The sequence below is a fragment of the Musa acuminata genome, chromosome BXJ2-2 (genome assembly GCF_036884655.1).
Source record: "Musa acuminata AAA Group cultivar baxijiao chromosome BXJ2-2, Cavendish_Baxijiao_AAA, whole genome shotgun sequence".
Classification (NCBI taxonomy): domain Eukaryota; kingdom Viridiplantae; phylum Streptophyta; class Magnoliopsida; order Zingiberales; family Musaceae; genus Musa; species Musa acuminata.
The window spans coordinates 7,557,472-7,581,185 of record NC_088339.1 but is presented as its reverse complement, the minus strand read 5'-3'; the positions used below and the strand labels follow the sequence as shown (position 1 = coordinate 7,581,185).

At 37.5% G+C, this 23,714-nt stretch overlaps 1 protein-coding gene across 2 annotated transcripts; it reads left to right on the top strand.

The window, feature by feature from the left end:
* The first annotated feature begins 236 nt into the window (after positions 1 to 236).
* Positions 237 to 21,773, top strand: LOC135605131 (uncharacterized). 2 transcript variants are annotated; one of them, XM_065094865.1, is made up of 12 exons: positions 237 to 837; positions 1,353 to 1,536; positions 1,627 to 1,695; positions 1,794 to 1,892; positions 18,396 to 18,475; positions 18,561 to 19,365; positions 19,484 to 20,169; positions 20,798 to 20,882; positions 20,959 to 21,010; positions 21,116 to 21,165; positions 21,239 to 21,286; positions 21,368 to 21,773. In XM_065094865.1, the coding sequence occupies exons 1-12, from the start codon at positions 608 to 610 to the stop codon at positions 21,542 to 21,544; spliced, it is 2,565 nt and encodes an 854-aa protein (XP_064950937.1). In that variant the 5' UTR covers positions 237 to 607; the 3' UTR covers positions 21,545 to 21,773. The 2 variants fall into 2 exon arrangements, with proteins under 2 accessions (XP_064950937.1, XP_064950935.1); XM_065094863.1 differs by having other exon boundaries at positions 237 to 867.
* The last annotated feature ends 1,941 nt before the right edge of the window (positions 21,774 to 23,714 follow it).

Below are 23,714 nucleotides of genomic sequence, written 5' to 3'. Positions count from 1 at the left end.
TTCGACTGATGACAATGTGAGCCTCTTGTAATGGGCCACATATGCAATCCCAATTATCTAATACTAATTATAGTTAGAAAATTATTAATTAGAGAGGTACATGTAAACATGCTTGAAAGATCTTAATATTTTTGGTACGACATATCAAAAGTTTTGGGTAAATATGCTATTTCCAAGATATGTAAGGATAGATATGTGTAAGAGCTCCCATCTGGAAGAATGAATGCTCTCACAATGCTCTCACACCCGTATCTTCGCACAGTCTTGGCTTTCAAGCCACTCCAAGTTAGGATCACGATCCATTGTCAACAACTTTCTCCCAAAAGTTTCTCTTTTTCGACCCTTTTGGCAACCCTCCATCCTTTTCTTTCCGTCTCCATGTGAAAATCCGATCTCTCTTCCCTAATCCAAATAAAACCCCGCCCTCCCCTCCCCGGCACTCGAAACCCTAATCAGAGGCACAGATAGAGATCGCCTCAATGGCTCTTCCCATCTCTCCACAAGATTAGGCGGTTGCAGCGGCAGGCGGCTTGGTTGCGATCGACGGTGCCCCTCCGCCGGTTTGCTCTAGGCCGAGTTGCCTCCTCCACGGTTTCCGCCCTTCGAGATGGCCATTGTCCCGCCGCCGTCCACGCAGCCATCCCAACAGCCGCCGTCTCCGCCGCTGGCCCGCCTCCAGTCCCAACCGCCTGATAATGATCGGAGCAGTGGGGAGCTTCGCGCTTTGGATTGTAACCTTGCTTCCCTCTGTGACCACATCCAGATGGAGGGGTTCAATTCGGGTGCATTCTCCGATGTAGTGGTGCTGGCGATGGGCTCCACCTACCGACTCCACCGGTTAATTCTTTCCCGTAGTTCTTATTTCAGGTGCAATTTTGTTCCATTGTAGAATAGGCGTTTCTTGATTTATAGGACTTCGAGTGCGGCAGGAAGAAAATATATGGGTTTTTTTGGAAATTAACATACTAGTTGGGAGAGTCTTTTTCTGCAATTTTTTATTGCATTTATTTGTAGGTTTCTCTTGGTTTGATCATATGCAACTTGGTATTCCTTTAGCATACATAAATTATATTGATTATAGCTTCTTCCTCTCGTAATTTGAGAGCAACACGTAGGTCAATTGTGCAGCTTAATGGTCATGTAACTGATTATGCTTATTTCAGAACTTGCTACTTTGAATCCACAGGTATTTTAACCGATCAATCTCTTGGTTGTTAAGAAGAATATGAAATGATGATCTTTATTGTCAATAACCTTATGGATTCCTTGATAACATCTGGAGCTATAATTTGCTCACTACATGCTGTGATTTTCTTTCCTCTTTCTTGTTGCACTGACCTGATCTCTTGTAGGAATATGCTTCATGGTCCTTGGAAGGAAGCTGGTGAGCCTACTGTGGTCTTGAATATTGATGATGCTAATGTTGATCCAGATGCAATTGCAGTCGGTTTAGCATATCTCTACGGGCATTATCCGAAGCTTGATGACAGCAATGCTTTCCGTGTTCTTGCAGTTGCTTCTTTTTTAGACCTACAGGTTCTGTGAAGTATCATTCTGTGGGTTTGAATCTCCCTAGTTTTTAGTTTATTTTTTTTTCCTTTGAGATTTATGTGGCTTTACTTTCAGGATCTTTGTGCCATTTGCACAGATTTTATCATTTCTGAACTTTCAACTTCAAACTTTTTAGCATACCAGGTGAGTTCTGAACCCTCAGACTGTATTTGAGTTTCCTTCTTCTAATGAAACCAGATTCCGATTTCATCCAATTTTAAATTGCATTCTCTGTGAGTCAGGTCTTTGCAGAGAGCCATGACTATGGTATGCATGGAGAGCGTGTTAGTAATGCATGCTGGGGATACCTTTGTCAAAGTGCCACCAAGGAATTGATAGAGGTTAGGAACAGATGGTTTTAGTTTAATACATACTCTTTACTGTGCATCATACCTGTTCTGCTGTTTGCTCTTCTTGTGGCTAACATTTTATATCCAACTCTTCTACGGGCATATAAAAATTTATAGATATCTTTTGATACCTATCCTACAAAGGTAATTAGGTTGGTAGATATAAGGAACCGTTCTTTACATTTTCAATCAAGATGGTTCAGAAGTAGGTTTCTAGGATCTAAATCTTGAAACTGCTGTATTTGGCTAAAAAATGGATTTAAGATGAACTTTCTTGAGTTTGCTGAATGATGTCCTCTACAAGTATTCTTTCTTTAGCTTCACCTGCTTGTGTGTAGTCCTATTATTTCTCCAGTAACTATTTGATGAACAGGACCAAGGAGATCTTTTACAGCAAATGCATATATGAGAACCAAGTAGAGAACTGATTAAAAGGGATAAAGAAAAAGAAGAAACCCACATAATCTTTTTTTATACTACAAGTGTTTCTTGGTGGCATTGGGTGGTTTAACATAAAAGGATAAAACTAATTTGTATTAGATCTTTGTTCCCTTAGTTTCATGATTATATTAGATTGAGATAGATGGGCCTAGCAAATGAGAGGCCAAATGAAGAGCAATTTTGTATGTTTGTCATTTTATTATAGAGTGAACCTTAATTATTAGTTTCTATTTTCTATTATATGTTACAAGAATCCCTCAATGGTAACGAAAAATAAAACTTAAGCAGTGGAGTATGGATTTATTTTTTATCTCATAATTTGATTCTGATCAAAGATTCAAGTTATGTAGTTACATAGTCCTATGTTGTTGTAAGTAGTTGTTTAGGTGGTCTACCTAGGCCATTTAGCTATGCTTACCTCCTAGACTCTTAGCACATTCTATGCACAAAGCCCAAGCAATCTCTCGAGTGCCTAGATAGAGGAACCTAGTGTTGTATTAAAGACAGATCTGAGTAAAACTTGAATAAAATAGAATTAGGCAAGGCGTTTCTAGGAAACTGTCTTCAAGAAAGATAATTTTCCCACTACGATGCAGATGACTTCATGGAAATTCTATCTCCAGGATACAATGCCTATTACCCGAAATAATCAAGACTTCTTGATTACTTGAAGAATCATAACTCAACTAGAAAATAAAGAGAAAGAAAAATTCAGTACTTTGTTTGCACTAGAATTTTCTTATGTTTTACTCTTCAATATAGAGGAGTTTATATATACATTGAAAGGATGCTAAAAGACCCTTTCAATTATCCTGAAGAGTTATTACTTTTTGAACCATTATAACACATTAAACTGAGTTTTTTTAAATGGCAAGCAGTTTCCATAATTATTCCCTTTTATTCCTTTTTCTTTTTTTATTTATAGTAAATTCCTTATATATAACAATCCCCCATTAATTTACATATAATAAAAATATAATCATAAAATTACAAATCAAAATGTAAACTCTGGGATGTATATAATGTTTGTATATCCATAAGTAGACTAATCTTAAACTTTGGATTGAAAATGGGACATAAGGAACCATATTCACACTATATATGAGTTCTGAAGTCTAAATATGGCAGCACTTTAATGGGCCTTGCATTGAATCCTGGCTTAGCTAGTACTCGTGGGGTCTTACCGGTGTGATCCGTAAGAAAGAACCTCTTCTCTACTGGCAAAGGTAGACTCATCAAAAGTGCCTACAACTCACTCTACATAGCTATGTCTATTAAGGACTTTATTGTCCAACCTTTTGTTGTGGTAAATAGTGCATTAACCAGATATAGGACTTTAACGAAATAGTATACCCCCCACTATTTCTTAAACAATGCACTTGATATGTATCATCGTTTCCATTTCTCAAATATCTCTGAATAAATTGCCTTTTAAACTCTTGTAACTTGATTTCCACTATCGAGTGATATTATAGAAATAGAGTTGGTTTCAATCAGGATATTTCTTTTATTGATAACAGTCTTATACCTCTCATATTTTTAGTAATTTTATCGCTAATAAAGGTTTTGTCAAAGGGTATGCTAGTATTTGTTTCGGTGGCAAGTATTGTAACACTAACTTTCCTTTTTTCACAAGTCTCCGAACAAAGTTATAGCAATATATTTACTTCTATCTGTTATCCCTTTGTTCTTTGTATTTTGGATTGCAGCTTGGTTGTCACAATACAGTGTTACTAGGTAGATTTAATAAGGAATACTTCTTAAGATTCTCTTAAACCAAACAATCTCTTTACTTGCAATTGACATTGCAATATACTCTGATTCCATGGAAGATAAAGTAACACAATTTTGTTTCTTGGATGACCAAGCAACAATTGTTCCACCTAAAGTGAACAACCAACCACTAGTAGATCTAGAGTTTGATCTATTGGATGCTCAATTTGCATCACTGTAACACTCAAGTACAGAAGTTGTACATTTGTAATGCAATCCATAATTTATACTATTTTTCAAGTATCTCAATACTCTACTTAACCCTTTCCAATGCTGTTCACTTGGGTTACTAGTGAATGTGCTCAATATGCCGATTGCACATGCAAGATCTGGTCTTGTGTGATTCATAACATACATGATGCTTCCAATAATCTTGGCATATTCTCCTTAATTATTGCTGTTCCCTCGTTTTGAACTAGTTTTACATGAGGGTGTGTTTTACAAGGTTGACAATCAAAACGATTGAACTTTCTTAACGTCTTTTCTATATAGTGAGATTGTGTTAAAACAAATTCCCTTCCTCTTTCGAGAGCCTTGATCCCCAATATGACATCGACAGGACGTAAGTCCTTCATGTCAAAAGCTTGTCTCAAGATTCTCTTAGTTTTATCTATTTAATTTATATTAGTGCCAAAAATAGGCAAGTCATCAACATAAAGAGTAATGAGTACTTTATATTCTGCAGTGACTTTAGTAAATACACAACTTTCTACTTTACTGCTCTTAAACCAAATTTCTTAATTTCCTTTTTAAATTTCTTATACCATTGTCTAGGTGCTTGTTTAAGTTTATACAATGATTTATTCAATTTACATACTTTATTGTCATGACCTTTAACAATATAACCTTCATGTTGGTTGATGTAAATTTCTTTTTCAAAGTCACAATTTAAAAATGCAGTTTTTACACCCATTTAATGCACTTCAAGATTATACCTAGATGCAATGACAAACATAATTCTAATGGATGTAAATTTTGTTACGGGAGAAAAAGTTTCAAAATAATTGACTTCCTCTTTTTGACTAAAACCTTTAGCTACTAATTTTGCTTTATATTTATCAATTGTTCCATCAGTTTTGAGTTTCTTTCTCAAAACACACTTGCAACTAATAGGTTTAGTGTTTGGAGGAAGTTCTACTAGGGTCCATGTAATGTTATCATGTATAGATTTAATCTCATCATCCATTGCCCTTTTCCACATATTAGCATTCGGTAAAGACATTGCTTCTTGAAAAGATTTAGGATCCTCTTCTATAAGATAATGTATTCATATCAGGACCAAAATTCTTTTCAATTCTACATCTTTTGTCTCTTTAGATTAGGTTCATCATTTCTTCTCACAATATTATTAATTATATCGATATCATGCAAATTATTATGATCAACAGAAATAGATATACATCAGTATTAGAACTAGAAGCATGATCAGAATACGAATTTAACTCATTTGATAAACCCTTTTCTAATTCTAACTTGTCTGCATCTTTAATTGTTAAGTGTTCAAAGAAAATAGCATGTGCAGATTCAAATACTCAAATACTCTATTTGAACAAAGACTCAAAAATCTATTTACTTCACTATGCACAAAATAACCCAAGAAAATAGATTTAACAGTTTAACTTCCTAACTTAGATCTTTTCAAAGCAGCATCTAAAGCATATGCAATATAACCCCACACTTTAAAATAATTAATACTAGGTTTCTTATTTCAAATAAATATATTACATGCAGTAAGAAGTGCTTCTCCCCAATAACTCTTAGGTAATTTAGCATGAATTATCATAACACTAACCATTTCTAGCAAAGATCTATTTTTTCTTTTTGGTACTCCATTTTGAGATGGAGTGTTAGGTGTAGAAAGATCTCAGATGATACCATTTTGTTCACAAAATGAAATAATCTCTTTTGAGAGATATTCTCCTCTATCAGATCTTATTCTATTAATCTTTTTGCTGCTTTTATTTTCAATTTCTTCCATAAAGATTTTGAATTTATCAAAAACCTCATCCTTTGTTCTTAACAAATAGACATGCGTAAAATTTGAAAAGTCATCAATAAATGTAACAAAATAATATTTTCCTCCTCTAGTTAGACTTTCCTTGTTCTCACAAACATTAGTATGAATAAGTTCTTGCAAGGATGATGTTCTAGTAACAAATTTAAAAGAGGGTTTAGTTATCTTAGATTGTGCACAACATACACAAGTATTCATTGATAGAATATTCTTAGACTTGGAATAGGGTTTGCCGTACCGACTTGTATCTCTTGGTATGGGCGGTACGTACTGGTCTGATAGGGGACCGGTATGCAGACCACCCTCTACCGAGCAGTACCATAGTTTGACCCCGTATCAGGCGATATAGGGTCTGTACCGGGCAATAATGGTCGAAATCCGATCGTTACCGTTCAAGGGCTAAGATCACCCTATTTCAAACGGTCAAATTAATTGTTTGAACCATAGGAAAGGGTTTCCCCCCTCTTTCAACTCATTACTCTCTCAATCTCCTCAAGTCTCTTAAACTTATTCTCACTCACGTCTCACTCTCATTCTCAGATTTTCACTCTCCTAAACAAGGTTACGATTCGAGGATTGGATCAAATTTGGGAGGATTAAGAGGAAGATTCCCCTCGGTCAGAACGTGGCGGAAGAGCCAGATAACTTCGAGTTAGACTGTTCGAGGAACTCGAGACACCTAACTGTGACAGTCGTACGCCTAGTATGCAAAGACAAAGATAAAGGGGAAGACAGTAGCATCAGCCACACTGTTGGAAAGAATTGAGTCAGGCGACGAAACACCTTCTCAATCGGATTCAACCCGCTCAATCCAGAGACATGGCTGCGATGTGGACAACAATGCCTCAATTGATGATGGCGACAACGTAGGGGAGTTGATGGTCACATGTCACCTAAGATTCAGATCATGAAACTCGACGAGGATGGTTCGTAATGTACCATAATCTAACAATTCAAATCATTTCTTTGTAGATAATTCAATATTAACAGAAGGATGGTTTGGAACGTACAACAAAGCTATTCCCTAAAGCCCGAAAAAGATGTGTCATTATTCTTTCTTAATTTAGATTATTTTCGCTAATATTATATTAAATTTATATTTATTTTTAACTTAAAAATCCTAATCTAACCTTTTATTTTCTATTTTTCAGGTATTTTTGGAGCTATTTTCGATGCTTTTTTGGGTGTACCATTGGTATGTCCCAACGTACCATTGGTACACCTCAGTATGTACTGTATCAACTATTGGTCGGTACAACATTACGGACCGAAATTGCGAATCTTGCTTAGGAACTAAATCATAAGACATCATGCGTTGCATTTATACCAATATGTCCTAGTCTGTAATGCCAAAGAGACTAAGAATCATGCTCAACAATGTAAATTGAACTGGTAATATTATCATTAATTTTCAACAAGTACATATTAGCTTTTACATAGCCTTTCCCAGCAAAAGTTCCTTTTTTAGAGATAATAACTTTTTGTGATGCTATGGTAATCTTAAAACCAGGGTCTGCCGTACCGAGCCATACCGCCCGGTACGGACGGTACGTACCGGTCCGACAGGTTGTCGGTACGCAGACCGACTGTTACCGGTCCGAGTACACTGTAACACTGTAGCAGTGTACTGTAGCACTATAGCAGTACTACAGTACTCGGTACACCCAGGTGTACCGCTCGGTATACCGTACCGTATCGATACCGAGCCCAGGTCGAAATATTGGTACGGTACGGTATTACGAACCTTGCTTAAAACCATTTTCATCAAGCCTATTAATTGATACAAGACTCTTCCTCATGCTAGGAATGTGATAGACATCTCAAAGAGTAAACACTTTACCAGAAGAAAGAGAGACTCGTGGTGTACCCTTGCCTAAAACTGCACTAGTAGATGAATTTCCCATATAGACAGTTTTAGAACCATTCAACACTTAATAAGTTTCAAATAGATTCTTATAATGAATTACATGACATGTTACTCCAGAATCCAGCCACCAATTTTCATCGGAATTGACCATACAAACTTCAGTAAGGACAACAAAAAATCACTTTCTACCAGATTAGTTTCTTCCTTGTTAATTCCTTTCCAAAAACAACAAACCTTGGCTGTATGTCCAGGTTTTCCACAAACAAAACAGGGGCCAAACTTGCTCTTCTTGTTATCATTTTTATTTTCATTCTTTTGGAATGAAGAATGCTTCCTTTTTTTTAAAGACCCTTGCTTCCCCTTTGGAGCCTTTGATGCTGACGCGTCAACATTATGAATACCATCATTTTTATTACAATTAGTTAAAACGTATCTTCTTCTTGCTTCTGCCTCAATCTGAATGTGTTGTAACAACTCATCTAGATAAACAGATTTTTTTCTCATGTTTCAACTTATTTTGATATTCCTTCCATGAAGTTGGAAGTTTCCCAATGATGGTAGACACTTGGAAATGATTCAGAGATTGGTTCTCCAGCATCAGCACATTTCATAGCAGGCTTTGAATTATTCGTTTTATAAACTATGTGCTTGTTGATCAAAAAAGATTTATTACCAGCATCTTCATTAACATACCTGCGTTTAAGTGCAGTCCAAAGTTTTCTTCTTCTGTTATTCAGTTTGATCCATGTCCACATAAGCCACCTTGGCGATTGTCAACAATTAGAAGATTTTTATAAATCCAGCATTTGTACTTTGCACCACTAAACCATTCAAGCCTTTCCACATCATGAATCTGTGCCTTGATTAATGCAGAATCCATTGTGACTTATCTATCTTGAAATTGTTGTAGTAAAGACACAGATCTAAGTAAAACTTGAGTAAAACAGAATTAGACAAGGCGTTTCTAGGAAACTGTTTTCAAGATAAATGATTTCTCCACTATGATGCAAATGGTTTCACGAAAATTCTATCTCCAGGATACAATGCCTATTAACCGAAATAATCAAGACTGCACTTGAAGAGGAGTTTATATAAAGAGAAAGAAAAATTCAGTTCTTTGTTTGCACTAGAATTTCTTGTGTTTTACTCTTCAATATAGAGGAGTTTATATAGATATTGAAAGGATGCTAAAAGACCCATTTAGGTATCCTGAAGAGTTATGACTTTTTGAACCATTACAGCACATTAAACTGAGTTTTTTTAAACTGCAAGCAGTTCCATAATTGTTCCCTTTCATTCCTTTTACTTTTTTTTAATTTACAGTAAATTCCTTATATATAACACCTAGATGGCTATCTAGGCTCCTAAGGCTCATTTTTTTCTTGTAAAACTACTCGTAATAAGAATACTTTGAGGTATACTTGACCATATACCATAGCATAAGATTTTGGACTTTCCTTCATGCATAATATATAATTAATGGAGTGGAATCTAAAGGCCTTAACATCTGTTGGCATACATATCAAGAATTGTATTGGATTTGTTAACCTTACGATGTGATAAGGTCCAAGTGGGTTTTCTTTCACAAATCACAATGTACCTAACTTTTTCCTGTGGAACCTCAAGAGTTTCTTTGCAGCAAGACTCAATTTTGCACGTGGGGTTGACCCATAAACGAGACTTGGGATTTGACATTATTACCCCTAATGTTATTCTGAATTTTCATGAGGTTAGAAGATGGCACATTTTTTGCTCATCTAACTTTAGAATGTTATTAATGTCCTCAATCTTTTCTTTTTATGGCAGTTCTTTATGCATATTATACTTTTAGTAAGCAACCAATCATAGGAAGTATTGGATGGTTTCCTTGCATGTCTACCAATTTATAGGCCCCTTTTTCATAGACCTCAATGATATAACGATCTTTCCAAATTGGATCAAAATTTCCCCTTATATTTTCATTTGCAATGATTCCACATTTTATTATAAGGACCAATTCTCCCTTTTCAAAGGTGTGGCCCTAAGTTAGCTTCTTGTAAGCTTCAAACATTTGAGGTCGATGTAGTTCGAAGTTTTTTATCTGCAGCTAGCCTTAATTCATCAAGAGCATCAAGCTTGCCTAGCCTTAATTGTATATTTACATAGAAAATTTAACTTGACTCAAGCATGGCCTAAGCGCTCGCATAGGCCTAGGTGTTGGGAGGGTCGGATGCTCGCTTGGTTCAACTCAGGCTAGGTCAAGCCTGAATTGAACCAAAATACTCATATGGTGTGATTGAACTAGGTATTTATCGTAGATACCACCACCTGCGAGTGCCCTAACGCTGAAGTCCTTTCCTCACTACGTTTCTCACAACGGTGGAGTTACTCCCATCGATGAATGACACTAGTAGTGGCGGTGTCTTCCTCCAGCGACAGTCGCGATGTCTTCCTCTAGCAACAGCGGTGGGTCTTCCTTCGATGACTAAGGTAGTGTCTTCCCCTCCCTCTAGATATATCTCCCTCCTCTCTCCTCACTCCTACCTCTGCCTTGTTCACCACAGCCCTCCTAAGTTCACCGTTGCAACCCTCCTACGTTCACCACAGCCCCCGTCTCCCCCGCCCTTCCCCACTCGCTCTTCCCACTTCCCCCTCTTCCCCATTCACCGCTGCCATCCTACCGTCCTACGTTCCTTGCTCTTCCCTCATTTTTGATGTGTCAAATTTGGAGTATTTGGAATTGTTTCTTTGGATGTTTTTATGCTCGAGTAGTTTTGAAATTTTTTCTATGAAACTTTTAGAGGTTATGTTTTCTATCCGATCAATGGTAATCGGTTTGGAATTTGGTTTTACAAGAATCTAGTATGCATGCAATGAGTGCTTGTTGCTTATTGTTAATTGGGTGGAAAGCTTTTAGTGGTAATATCATTTGAGCATTTCCACATAATGTGGGTCTATGCATTAGGTTGTATGAATTCATTGGACACATAATGTTGTTCCAACAACATTAGGAGGTACTGTGCATGCATAAGATACAACTTTGTGCATGTAAAGTTGCACATCATTATGCACTGGATCAATGATTTAAAAAGTATTAGGCGCTAAAAGACGCCAAGGTCCAAAAACTTCCGAGGCGCTAAATGCTCATCCGAGCGAAGCGAGGCGCTAAAATATAAAAATATATAAGATAATTAATAAATATAATTATTTAAATAAAAATATGATATTAAATTAAAAAATCTTACAAAATCATAATATCACATTAACAAAAAATCGAAAAATTCAAAACAAAAACAATAATTTCAAATAAATAAAAATTAGCAGTATTAAAATCAAAATAATATATTATTAATCTAATAAATAAAAAAATATTGTTACTAGTATACAGTTAAGAGTATACTTTTAATATACTGTTAACAGTATACTATCGAGTCGATGTGAGAAGAGAGAGTAAGAGTAACAGTAGTGGCAACGGGAGTGGGAGCGACGATAGTGGCGAGCAGCGACAGCAGCCACGAGCAGCGGGGGCACAGTGTAACAGTAAGACTGAGGCTGCTGATTGAGAGAAGCAACAGCAATAGCAGTGAGCAGCGACAACAGGAGCGGGAGTGGCGAGCGGCGGCGAGCAGTGATAACAACGACAAGCAGTGACAGTGGCAATGGCATCGGAGAGCAACGATAGCAAAGAGAGGCAATGACAACGGAGAGAGGCAACGGTAGTAGAGAGGAAATGTCAGCGATAGAATCGCGAGCAGGGTTAGGGTTGGGGAAGTCACGAGAGGGATGCTGGGAGGCTGATATCAGTGCTTTAATTGGTTTGATTGAACCAACTAAAGCATCGGAGACCAAACCAGACATAAAACATTGGTTCGGTCACCTGGTTTAACCCGGGCGCTCGTAGAGTGCTCGACACCTAGGCTCGGGCGAGCGCCCAAGTGGCGCCTCTTTGAAGCTAGATGCCTGGACATGAAGCGAGGCGCTCGGGCGAGGCGAGGCGGCACCTCTTTGAAGCGAGGCGCTTGGGCCTCGCCTCGCCTCGCCTCGCCTCGCCTGAGCGCCTATTGAAATCGCTGCACTGGATTAGTTGAGAACCGCAGCTGCCTGTTCTAGTGAACAGCAGCTACCGCCTTTGCTGTAGTAAGTAAAATATTGATTATTATTGCTATTGTTGTAGTGAAAGTTGCACATCTTGTTTTATTTTGTTATTGAATATGGACAATGTAGTTTGGTACTATAAATGAATGCAAGTTTGATGTGTTATTTTAGTTTTAGTTTATTTTTATTAATAATGATATACAATTTTTAAATTATAATATTTGGGAGCGTCTTGCTTCGCTCGAGCGAGTGCCTAGGGGAGTACCTAACACCTCGAGTATTTTGGGACCATGATGCCTTTTGGCGCTTAGTGCTTTTGACTACACTGAGACACATACATTGATCTTCTAAGCTAGTCCATGTGTGATCTACTCCTTAGTATTTGAAAAAAAATTAAAACCATAGGTATGAGCAATCCATAGCCTAGTAAGTTTCAACTTGCACACTAACAAAATTGATATATAAAAAGGATGCTTTTATTAAAACTTTAAAATAATTTTGCAACCAATCATTTACCTTTAAACAAAAGAAAGGGCATCAAACTTTTTTTTTGTTTTCCACAGAGTCATAACATAACTTCATATATCTTGCAAAGAAGTCGTACACCTTCAACACATAAGATTTAAATAACATTTTCAGAGTAACTTATCTTTAATGCTATTGTTATTATTATTTTTTCAAAGGACAATATATACATAGCTAAGAGCATAGATTATAACAAATGTCGTTTTAGCAATGATGGCTATAGCCACACTATATACCAATGACAAGGTGGAGAATCATGTTTGACCCCATGATGTAGGTAACACATTTATCCTTTTATTAGAGCCCAAAAGAAATTAATAAATACCCATGTTTAACCCCCATTGGTAGGGTCCAGATCATAGCCATAATAAATAGACAATTAAGACATCATATATCATGTCAAACATTTATATAGTTCTTTATAAAACATCTCACAGAATCATTTAGTATTTTTCAGAAATGATTTTGTAAAGGAGTTTGTAATATTTGAAACCATAAAATAATTTGCAGGCCAATAATTACTTCAAATAATATTTCTAAGGCATATGTTTTTTTCACATATTGCAAACACATAATATGTATGTGATTCTTTCTGAATAATAAAATATTTTATAAACCAACCAAAAACCATATGTGACTATTATATATGTCATTACTTCGAAAAGAGGTTAGACGGAGTCATTCGAATACTTACCTTAGTTGTAGAAAATCAAGATAACACAATGACTAAGATCCTTCTTCCTTTCCTAAATAACATAAGGAGGACCAGTTAATAATCATGTACAAGTGTGAAATTCTAAATTGCTAATATGATTAACATCACCAAGAACTAAACCTCATAAGTCATGTGAACCCTTCCTATTAATCAGTGATTTAAAAAGCATTAGGCGCCAAGGTCCAAAAACGCCCGAGGCGCTAGGCGCTCGCCCGAACGAAGCGAGGCGCTAAAATATAAAAATATATAATATAATTAATAAATATAATTATTTAAAATTTTAAATAAAAGTATGTTATTAAATTAAGAAAATCTAAGATACAAAATCAAAATAATATATTATTAATCTAATAAATACAAATACTATTATTAGTATACTGTTAACAATATACTGTATACTATTAACATAATACAGAATTGGAAGAAGGAAGAGGAGAGTAAGGGGGTGCTGATTGAGAAAAGAGGAAGTGGCAGCGGCAGCGAGAGTGTAAGGAGGCAACGACAGCGGGAGCGACGATAGTGGCGAGCAGCGGCAGCAGCATCGAGCAGCGGCAGCGGCAGCGGCAGCGGCGAGCAGCGACACTGACAGTGGCAGCGGGAGCAGCAGTGGTAATGAGCAGGGTTAGGGTTAGGCAGCGACAGCTGATATCGGTGCTTTAGTTGGTTCGATTGAACCAACTAAAGCACCGGAGATCGAACCAGACCTAAAACGCTAGTTCGGTCGCCTGGTTTTACCCAAGCGCTTGCCCGAAGCGCCCAGCGCCTGGGCTCGGGCGAGCGTCGCTTGGAAGTGAAGCGAGGTGCTCGGGCCTCGCCTCGCCTCGCCCGAGCGCCTAGGCGAGCGCCCGAGCGCCTTTTTAAATCACTGCTATTAATCCTTCAAATATTTTGTAACAATTTTTTTTTTTTCTTCTCTAAGCCTTTCTCTTCTGTTCATTGCATGGCTGCACGCTCTCCTGTGCACCACCCTTACTTTCTCCTATGTCCTTTGCTTCCCACTCTCTCTTCTTCACTCAGTTCTCTCTCTATGCTGCGGCAACTCACATCCTCTCAATGCTGCTGCAGCAAGCCTAATTTGAGATCCCTCATCCCCCCATCCCCCTCCCCCACCAAAGGGGGTTTTGCTGAGCGCTGACAGCCTTGCCATATGCTGCAGCACTCTTTTATTTTATTTTATTATTTTGTTCAGTCTCATCTCTTAAATCTATTATGTAAACTTGGAATTTATCTTACAATCCAGTAATTATAAATCTTAACTCTTGGTAAAGATAAGTAAAGAAAAACTTGAATCATGGTTCATGAATGCAATACATCCAAATATCTCATCTATAATATAATTCAACCAGAAAATTCTTTGACTCTTTGATTCATTAAATAAGATGAAGATCATCAAGCTGTAGTAGATCATATGAGCCTCATGCTCCATTAACAAGATAGAATATAAGGATTCGAAAGTTTAGTTAGATGAATCCATGCAACTAAGAACTTGATCTCCTAGTCTTCTCGGTCGCAAATGCATGATCCTTCCAGGGTTTAGTTCCTCTCAAGTGGGGTGGAGACAACCCCTGAGAGGATATTATATATTAGGTCTTCAAAACCCTAGGATTTGTTTTGCATAGAAGTCCTCAAAATTATAAAATTTACATTTAGGCCCGTAAGTAAGATTTAGGATGATAGGTTGCTCTATAAACCCAAAGAGCTTCTCAAAGCTTTTGGTGCCAATTCCTTTTATTTATTGTTGACTATCTTTTATAGGGAGCTTTGACGATGTCTTTTAAAAGGCTTCTGCTATTTACCATTGGCCCTTGGACCATAGGTAATGAAATATTACTGATCAATCTTAAGGTGATTGGCAAACCTGGATATTCTGAAGCTCATGAATGCAAGCACTGGGGGGTGGTGTAGATTTTCCTAGTGTTTTACTGTTAAGTATAGTTATGTGGTTTTCAGCCAATTTATCTATTCAACAAAGACATGGAAGTTCTATCTATCAATATCTATGGTCTTGGACCATCAATAATGATTTTTCCTTACAGTCCAGATACTTGATCGATCCACTTAGTTCTATTATGTCAATACTAATTACTACTGTTGGCATCATGGTTCTTATTTATAGTGACAATTATATGACTCATGATCAAGGATATCTGAGATTTTTTGCTTATATGAGTTTTTCAATGCTTCCATGTTGGTATTAGTTACCAGTTCCAATTGGATACAAATGTATACTACTTAATGCTTTCAAAAGCATTTTAAATGGTTTGTCCCAAACAAATGGTGCATTCTTGATTTAGAGGAAGGATGCATTGTAAATAGAAAGATTAGAGATAAATTTCTTTGTATAAGCTAGACATCTTAGGAGTGACCATAGTAGTTTAGGATTTTTTGGTCAAGGCATGTCTATACTTCTACTCATTACAACTAGGCAAGTAAACCTTGCTCAAGGACCGATAAATGGAGATGGAGACAGGGGATGAGGAAGAAGGGAAGAAGAGGATGACAAGCATCCATTTACTTGTCATTGTTTCCTCCTCTTCCTCTGGTATGATCTTTCTGTTGTGTACTTTTCTCTTCTCTTACCAAGTTTCTGATACCATCTGCCCTCTTTTCTTGTTCTTATTTTATCCCCTTGCTAAGAGCAAAACACCTTGACTTAGATAGTAAGTCAGACTTTCCAAGAAAGTACCAGAATTGTATCTCTGATGGAGATGAGACAAGATTGCCAAATCTCAGAAAAAGATAACACTACCAAAATCTCATGTTGATATCAGCCTCCACTTTTTGATAAGTTGAGATTTCATACATCACATTGATATCGATTCTTTTCTGAAAAAAATTGCCTTCAACACTAGCTATGCTAGTGAATGTCATAGTTGCTTGAACTACATAGATAAGAGATTGAAGTCACTTTTTGGGACCCCTTGGAGGCTTGAAAACTTATCTTGGTTCAGAACAGTTTGTTCTTTCCTCTTTGTAGGATTGCCAATATTTTCAATTTTGGTGGTTTACTTTTATTATCCCATGACCACCAAACTTCTGATTGAACAATCATATATGATAATTAATAGATGAAATCATGGGTTCTCATCATATTTTAGTGAGAAATAAAGTGTATATGGGTCTGTTATTATAAATGTAGTTTTAAAAATTTATGTGGACAATGTGATTGCATTATTTGCTTCATTTTCCATAACCAGAGATGGCGCAATATAATTGGAATAAAATGTAATGAACAAATAATTGAAATGTCACCACCCAAGCGGTCATTGAAATTACAATGTAATGCATAATTAACATGGAAAAGAGATACATTCTATGCAGTATGCAGCTGAGCTACAAAAGCTTTGTTTTTTGTATAGATATCCAAAGATGGGTAATGGCAAAAATCACAAAAGTTTAGTTCAACTGGTTTACTTGCTTAAAGGTAAGAATATGATAACATGTGTGGGCCTTATACAAGGCAGCATGACTTGAGGATAGCCTAGCCTAATGCACCACGTGTGGGACTCGTACTGGTCATAAGATTTGCAAGGTTATAATAGTATAAGTCCTGATCAGGTTTTAATGCACATAGATCTTAATGCACATAGATCACTATATTTTGCCCTTGCTTGTCTATGTAGTTCTAGCTACTCTGGGATGTTCTGAAAGGTGATCAGTTTTTGTGGACCAACCTCAAAAGAAGAGTTGTCAACATCAGATATTGCAAAGAAGGATATTACTTGTGGTCATAGTCCAATAGCATATTGTTTTAGAACAGTGATTTAAAAAGCGCTAGGCGCCAAAAGGTACCAAGGTCCAAAAACTCCCGAGGCGTTAGGCGCTCGCTCGAGCGAAGCGAGGCACTAAAATATAAAAATATATAATATAATTAATATATATAATTATTTAAATAAAAATATGCTATTAAATTAAGAAAATCGGGTACAAAATCATAATAAATAAATAAATCATAATAGTATTTTTTATTTTTTAAATAAAAAATATACTATTAAATAAATAAAATTAATAGTATTAAAATTAAAATAATATATTATTAATTTAATAAATAAAAATACTATTATTAGTATACAGTTAGCAGTATACTATTAATATATTGTTAACAGTATAGTGAGAAGGGTGTGAGAAGACCGAGGCCGCTGAGGCAAAGACAACGGTAGCACGTGACAGCCATAGCGGGAGCAGCAAGTGGCAGCGACAATGGGAGCGGCGAGCGATAGCGGGAGTGGGAGCGAGAGCTGTGAGCGGTAGCGAGGGCAGTGAGCGACAACGGGAGCGGCGACAGCCATAGCGGGAGCGGCGAGTGTGGCAGCGGCGAACAATGATTGTGGCAGCGGCAAGCAGCGGCGACAGCGGGAGCGGCTAGCGACAGCAGGAGTGGGAGCGGGAGCTGCGAGTGGCAGCGGGAGCGAGAGCGGCGACAGTAGCGGCGAGCGACGACAACAGCGGTGAGCAGCGATTGTGGCAGCGGCGAGCAGCGACAGTAGCGGCGAGCGACAGCAGAGAGCAGCGACAGTGGCAGCGACAACAGAGAAGAAATCTCAGGGGCAAAATCGCGAGTGTTAGGGTTGGGGAAGTCGGGGAAATCGCGAGAGGGAGCCTGATATTGGTGATTTAGTTGGTTCGATTGAACCAACTCAAGCACCGGAGACCAACCTGATCTAAAAATCTGGTTGAGTCGCTTGGTTTAACCCAGGCGCTTGCTTGAAGCGCCCGACGCTTGGGCTCGGGCAAGCGCCTAGGTGACGCCTCTTTGAAGCGAGGTGCCCGGACATAAAGCGAGGCGCTCAGGCCTTGCCTCGCCTCGCCCGAGCGCCTAGGCGAGTGCCCGAGCGTCTATTGAAATCACTGTTCTAGAATAATATTCATTCAATTTTAATCAATTTATCAATAGTGCTGCTTTTTCTCCCCACTTTTCTTCCTAGTATTTGTGGTATATTCTCGCATGCCTGTGTCTTGGTGTCGACTGTCGATATGTTGTCATGTGCTGGTTCTCTTACTTGCTTTTTCATGTTTGTATTATGCAATGTTTTCTTATCTAGCTACATGATCTAATTTTGGTTCATAAATGACATCTTCAAATAGGTGCTACCTAAACTTTCTTTACAAACTCTGCATGCGCTGCTTACATCTGATGAACTGTGGATACCTAATGAGGAGAAACGGTACATCACATTCTATTCCCTGCAATCGTCTTTCATAATTGACGTAAGTTTAGCCTAAGGCTTGTTATTATTATCTAAAATCAAGGTTTGAGCTGGCACTATACACACTACTTGCAAGAGGTGCCATATCAGAGACAGAACATTCCACACAAAGAAGCTCCAGTATTGAGACAGGTTCTACAGATTCTGCTGGACACAGGGCTAAGAACTTGATTGATAGTAGCTGCAGTAAACAACCAACGGAGTCTGAATTACAACAATTGAACATACAAGGAAATTTAGAAGGACATAAAGCTGCTCATAATATATTGGTTGAGTTGGCAGATTATGTAGTAGACTTCCACACAGTGTTACCTTCTTCTAAACAAGTACAAGTGAGACAAAACAGTGGCTCTAACCCAGTGCAGGATTCAAGGTACTCCAAATTGAGGCAACCTGCCTCCCCTACAACTTTAGCTGATATGAATTCAACAAGGCCATCCTGTTCATATATGGACATGGGGAATGGTGTTGAAACTGCCAGAAAGGAGATTGCTATGGAAGGACCATCCGGGGAAAGCCCTTGTTACAATTTAAATAATAATCTTTGGCTTGCTAGGGACCAATCAAGAGAGTCCTTGATGAGCCTAACTGGTAATGAGACAGCACGGAATGACTGGGGTAGGTCCAATGTGCCCATATGGGGTGGCCGAGTAGTAGGTAGGAGACAGGTCACAAATGCTGAGGTCTCCTCTTTACGTGATGAAGAGTTTGATGCCTTCATGAAAATATTTGAAGGGGGTTCTCTTCTCTACTGTAACATGTCCTTTGAGGCACTTTTAAGTGTTAGAAGGCAACTAGAAGACTTGGGATTTCCCTGCAAAGCTGTAAATGATGGCCTTTGGCTGCAAGTCAGTAGCTATAAACTTTCACCATTGTTCCTATTAATAACAGTTTTCATTCTTTTTTTGATTGCTACCTATAGATGTTATGGGATATGATGTCTAAGATCTGTGTCTATCATTTCAGATGCTCCTGTGTCACAGGGTTCAAGCAATTGTGGCTGATGCTTGCAAAAACTGTTGCTTGACAAGCAGTGCATGTGCTTGTAGACAGGCTTATGGATATTCACATGGAGGAGGTCCAGTTGGTTATTACAGGCAAGAACATGACCGAAACAATAGTTCTAGCACCAACGGAAATATATACCTTGCAAATGCCCAGGGTGATGGAAGTGGCTTATTTGGGCCTGTTCGTGTCCCTGTGAGGGGAACAATTGATGGGCTTGCAGGCATTGGGCGAGGAACAACATATGAGCATGGTGCAGCTTGGCCTCCAACACGTTATGTATTTTCTCGTGTTCCGACAGTACTTGGCAATAGAAATCCACAGCAGACACTTGGCAATGATGAATCAGAAGCACGAATTGATTTGAATGGTGATGTACCAAGTGATGGTTTAACAGCTTTAGTTGGTCTTGTCCAAGGAAACAATCTTGTTCATATCCATGCAGAACAAAGAGGAAGAATGTGTGAAGCAGAAATACAGAACAGGTTTGCTGCTGCAGGATCTCACCCTGGTGCATGTGGCATTTCGTCACAGATGTTAGAATCGCGGGAGCAGACTCTTGGACTTGAATGGGAAAGTTGTGAGGGCTCATCGATATCCTTGGACCTAAAAACTCCATTACGCCATTTTCCTCCATTTCGCTTTGGGTTAACACTCAACTATTCTCCTTAATTTGATGATTTATCTGGATTGTTTAAAATCACTAGTACATTAGATAGGTCCTTGTTGCATACAATCCATTGTTGCTTCAAACTGCAGTGCATCTGATTTATGCAGTGACATCAAAGTAACTGATAACCCTTTTATTTAGAGGATGTTGACTTCTATGTCCCTGTGTGGTTCTGATCTTAAGTGTAACCTATTCTCTAATTTGGACAAAGAAACCCTTATGTGTTCATAGGGTACAGTTATGGTCCATAGTTTTTCAGAAACCAATAGGATTGGCTTGAACTTGATGTCACTTCCTAACACTAGGCAACTTTAAGATAACAGTTCTGCTATCAGGCCCATGGAATATTACCCATGTAGTCTGCTCTCAATGCATTTCTTAGCTGTTTATTGGACTGCTCAAGATTTCAAATTCCCAACCAAATATCTTGGTGTTGCAAATGATTATTTCCTATCTGGAAAATAATAACATAGTATCATCAGACTATTTTTGCATGACATTAATTTCATTCTCAATTTTCAAAATTAACATTTTCTTAATGTTTGTCTATACAATTTGATAATTATTTTTTCCCCTTGTTGACAATCTGTCAACTTAATTGTCAGGGTAGAATTTGAAGATGTTGACAGACTTGGTGATGGTCAAGTGAAGCACTCTTCTGAAGTATTTTATGCTGGGTCTCTGTGGAAGGTACATGCCTTTACATTTTGTTATCTCTAGAAGTATCCTTGCCATGTAATTTCTAAGGAAGGTTACATTGTTATAGGTAAGTGTCCAGGCTTTCAACGATGAGGATCCTCAAGGACGCCGCACACTTGGTAAACTTTCCATCAACCAATTGGTTCATTCTAAAATATATTGGTATCAGAGAGACATAATTAAATGGTATTAACTCGGATTAACATGGATCCTCTACTATTCAGGATTGTTTCTCCACCGACGGAAGGCTGAGCTTACAGATTCTCTCAGAAAGGTCAGTTTTTCTGGGGCAAAAGATAGAGCTTTAGACTTGGTAGCCATCTTTTTCTTGTTCTTCTCTTTTGCAGGTGCATATGTATGTCGACTCTCGTGAGAAGGTCACAGCTCGATATCAGGTAGCTTTAGTGTATACTCTTATCTATTTCACTTGTGTGAAGAAAAAAAAGACCAGATCATGCTATGGTTATTTATTGCAGTTAATATGCCCCTCAAAGAGGGAAGTCATGGTGTTTGGAAGCTTTAAGCAAGCAGGGACATTACTGCCTAAAGCTCCGAAAGGATGGGGTTGGCGCACTGCATTACTATTTGATGAGCTGGCTGATCTTCTCCATGCTGGAGCTTTACGGGTCACAGCCATTGTGCAGCTTGTTTGAGCTTCGGTATTGGCATATTAGGGCAATACATGGGTATGTTGGAGTCATTTCATTCTGTCTCAATATAAAATTAATAAATCGTAAATAGTTTTTTAATGTCTTACAGCAGTAAATGCTGACAATTTCATTCTTGTTTTTGGTGGGCCATCCTGCTGTAGGTCTCACAATCTTAGTTATTATTGTATAAAACCTTGATCTGTGTTATATGTAGTACCAGTTAAGCTTCTCATCTTGATCCTGGAAACTGAAACATTGATTCAGTGAAATGCTATGTTCCAGAATTTACTAGAAGTGGTGCCTAAATTTGGTGTATATAGAGAATAATACAATTACCGTTAGAAGTTAAAATAGCAAAATAAGAAGTCATGGAATATTGAATTAAAGAAGGAAAGTATCCCAAAAAAAGCTTGTGCTTATTGCTGCTTCCTAAACAATGCCTCTGTTTTTGGTTCTGGCCCCAGAGCATTCATATTTTTTATGAGGTGCATCTGTTTTCCACCTTATTGAAGTTTGGGGTTGGTCCAATTTGGTTGAGAGTTTTAGGCTAGTTCGGCTCAAGCGATCGTCTTGGTTTAGAGAATTAAATTAGAAGGTTTTGCCAATTCAAGGAGTAAAGAGGTAAGAGGTCATTTAATTATATCTGTCGGCTCCTCTCTCTCCTTTAATCAATCTTTCTGCAGTCTTCTGAGTTGATTGAATCTCTTGAAGAATCTCTCAGGTTCATCTTCTTTTCACTTATAACCCTAGTTTGTCTTTTTCCCGTTTTCACTTATTTAGCATTGATTTTCATTAACATTTGTTGATTTTCAAGTGGATTTGTGAGATTTCATGGTAAAAGGGGTTTTGTGCATGCAGATTGTGCATGACTGTTTTCATCTTGAATCCTAGGACGCAAATAGTTGTGTTTTTGGGTTGTGTAGATTTATTTTTCGTGAGTTTTTGAGTTGTGTAGATTTATTTTTCGTGGGTAGTGTATTGTGTGAAAATTTTAAATAATTTGATTTTAAATGGAAAAAAAATTGCGGCTGATATTTTCTTTTCAGTCTTTCAAGGTTTCAGCATTCTTGGATCAATTTTTGAGTCTTTTGATTGCAAAAATTGCTAGTATGACACATTGATGTTCTTAGAAACATCAGAATGGCAAAATAGGATGCTTCAGATTTGGCATTAGGTAATTTTTGTCCCCATAAGATTTATGAATCTTATGGAGATTAGTGTAACTAAGTTTATATTGTTGTCTTATTTTTTCACTTAGAGATTCTACCCGCAAAACCTACGGAGTTTAAGATTCTCCCGTGCATGGGTGCACTTGTTACACTTTTTTTTTTACTGAAAACAGTGAAGCTATTTATTTTGAGGATTTCTTTAGCCATTTTTTGACACATTGAATATGGGCACCACTAAATGGTAGGGTCTTGACCAGATTCCCGTCTGATTTGGGTTTAATAAGTTTGCCTTAATTATTGAACTCGATTGCTAATGTGATTAAATATTTTTCTCTATTTTTTTACCCATTCCAAATATGATAAATGAGAGCCATATCCCCACCACATCACTAGGTTAATTAGGCATTTGTTACCTAAAAGACCTCAAATTGTTGCCACCTAGTGATGACAAATCGAACTGTCATTGGCTAATTATCTACTATTAATTTTCCTTAAACATAAAAATCATGACTCAAAGTATCGGTTTGCATTATGTGCACGTTCTAGCTTGCTCTAAAAAGTCGGGATACACCAATGGGGCTGCTAAAGTGTTAAAAGACTAATAGAGATCGGTAGACTATTAAACTTTGGGATCTATGCAGTCTTCAGATCTGAAATTAAAATAGTCGAACAGTAGGTTGATCGGGTCTCGGTGGGATATTTTCTAAATAAAAATCTCTGACAAAATTACATTACTTGTGTATATCATAAACCTTATGAACATGAAAAAGACTTGAAAGAAATTTTCAAACATATTGGAAATTCACACATTATCCATCTTTTTTATCACAGCTTGCTTTCTCACATTGTAATCCTTTTATCCATGATAAAATGAGGCTCTTTGGATAAATCCCATTATTTTTTTTGTTCTTTTCCTATTATCAATAAAAAATTTTGGTGGTTCCAGTTTTATTTTGTTCTCTTAGAACTTTTTTTAAAAAAATAAATTTTCTAAAAGAAGTTTT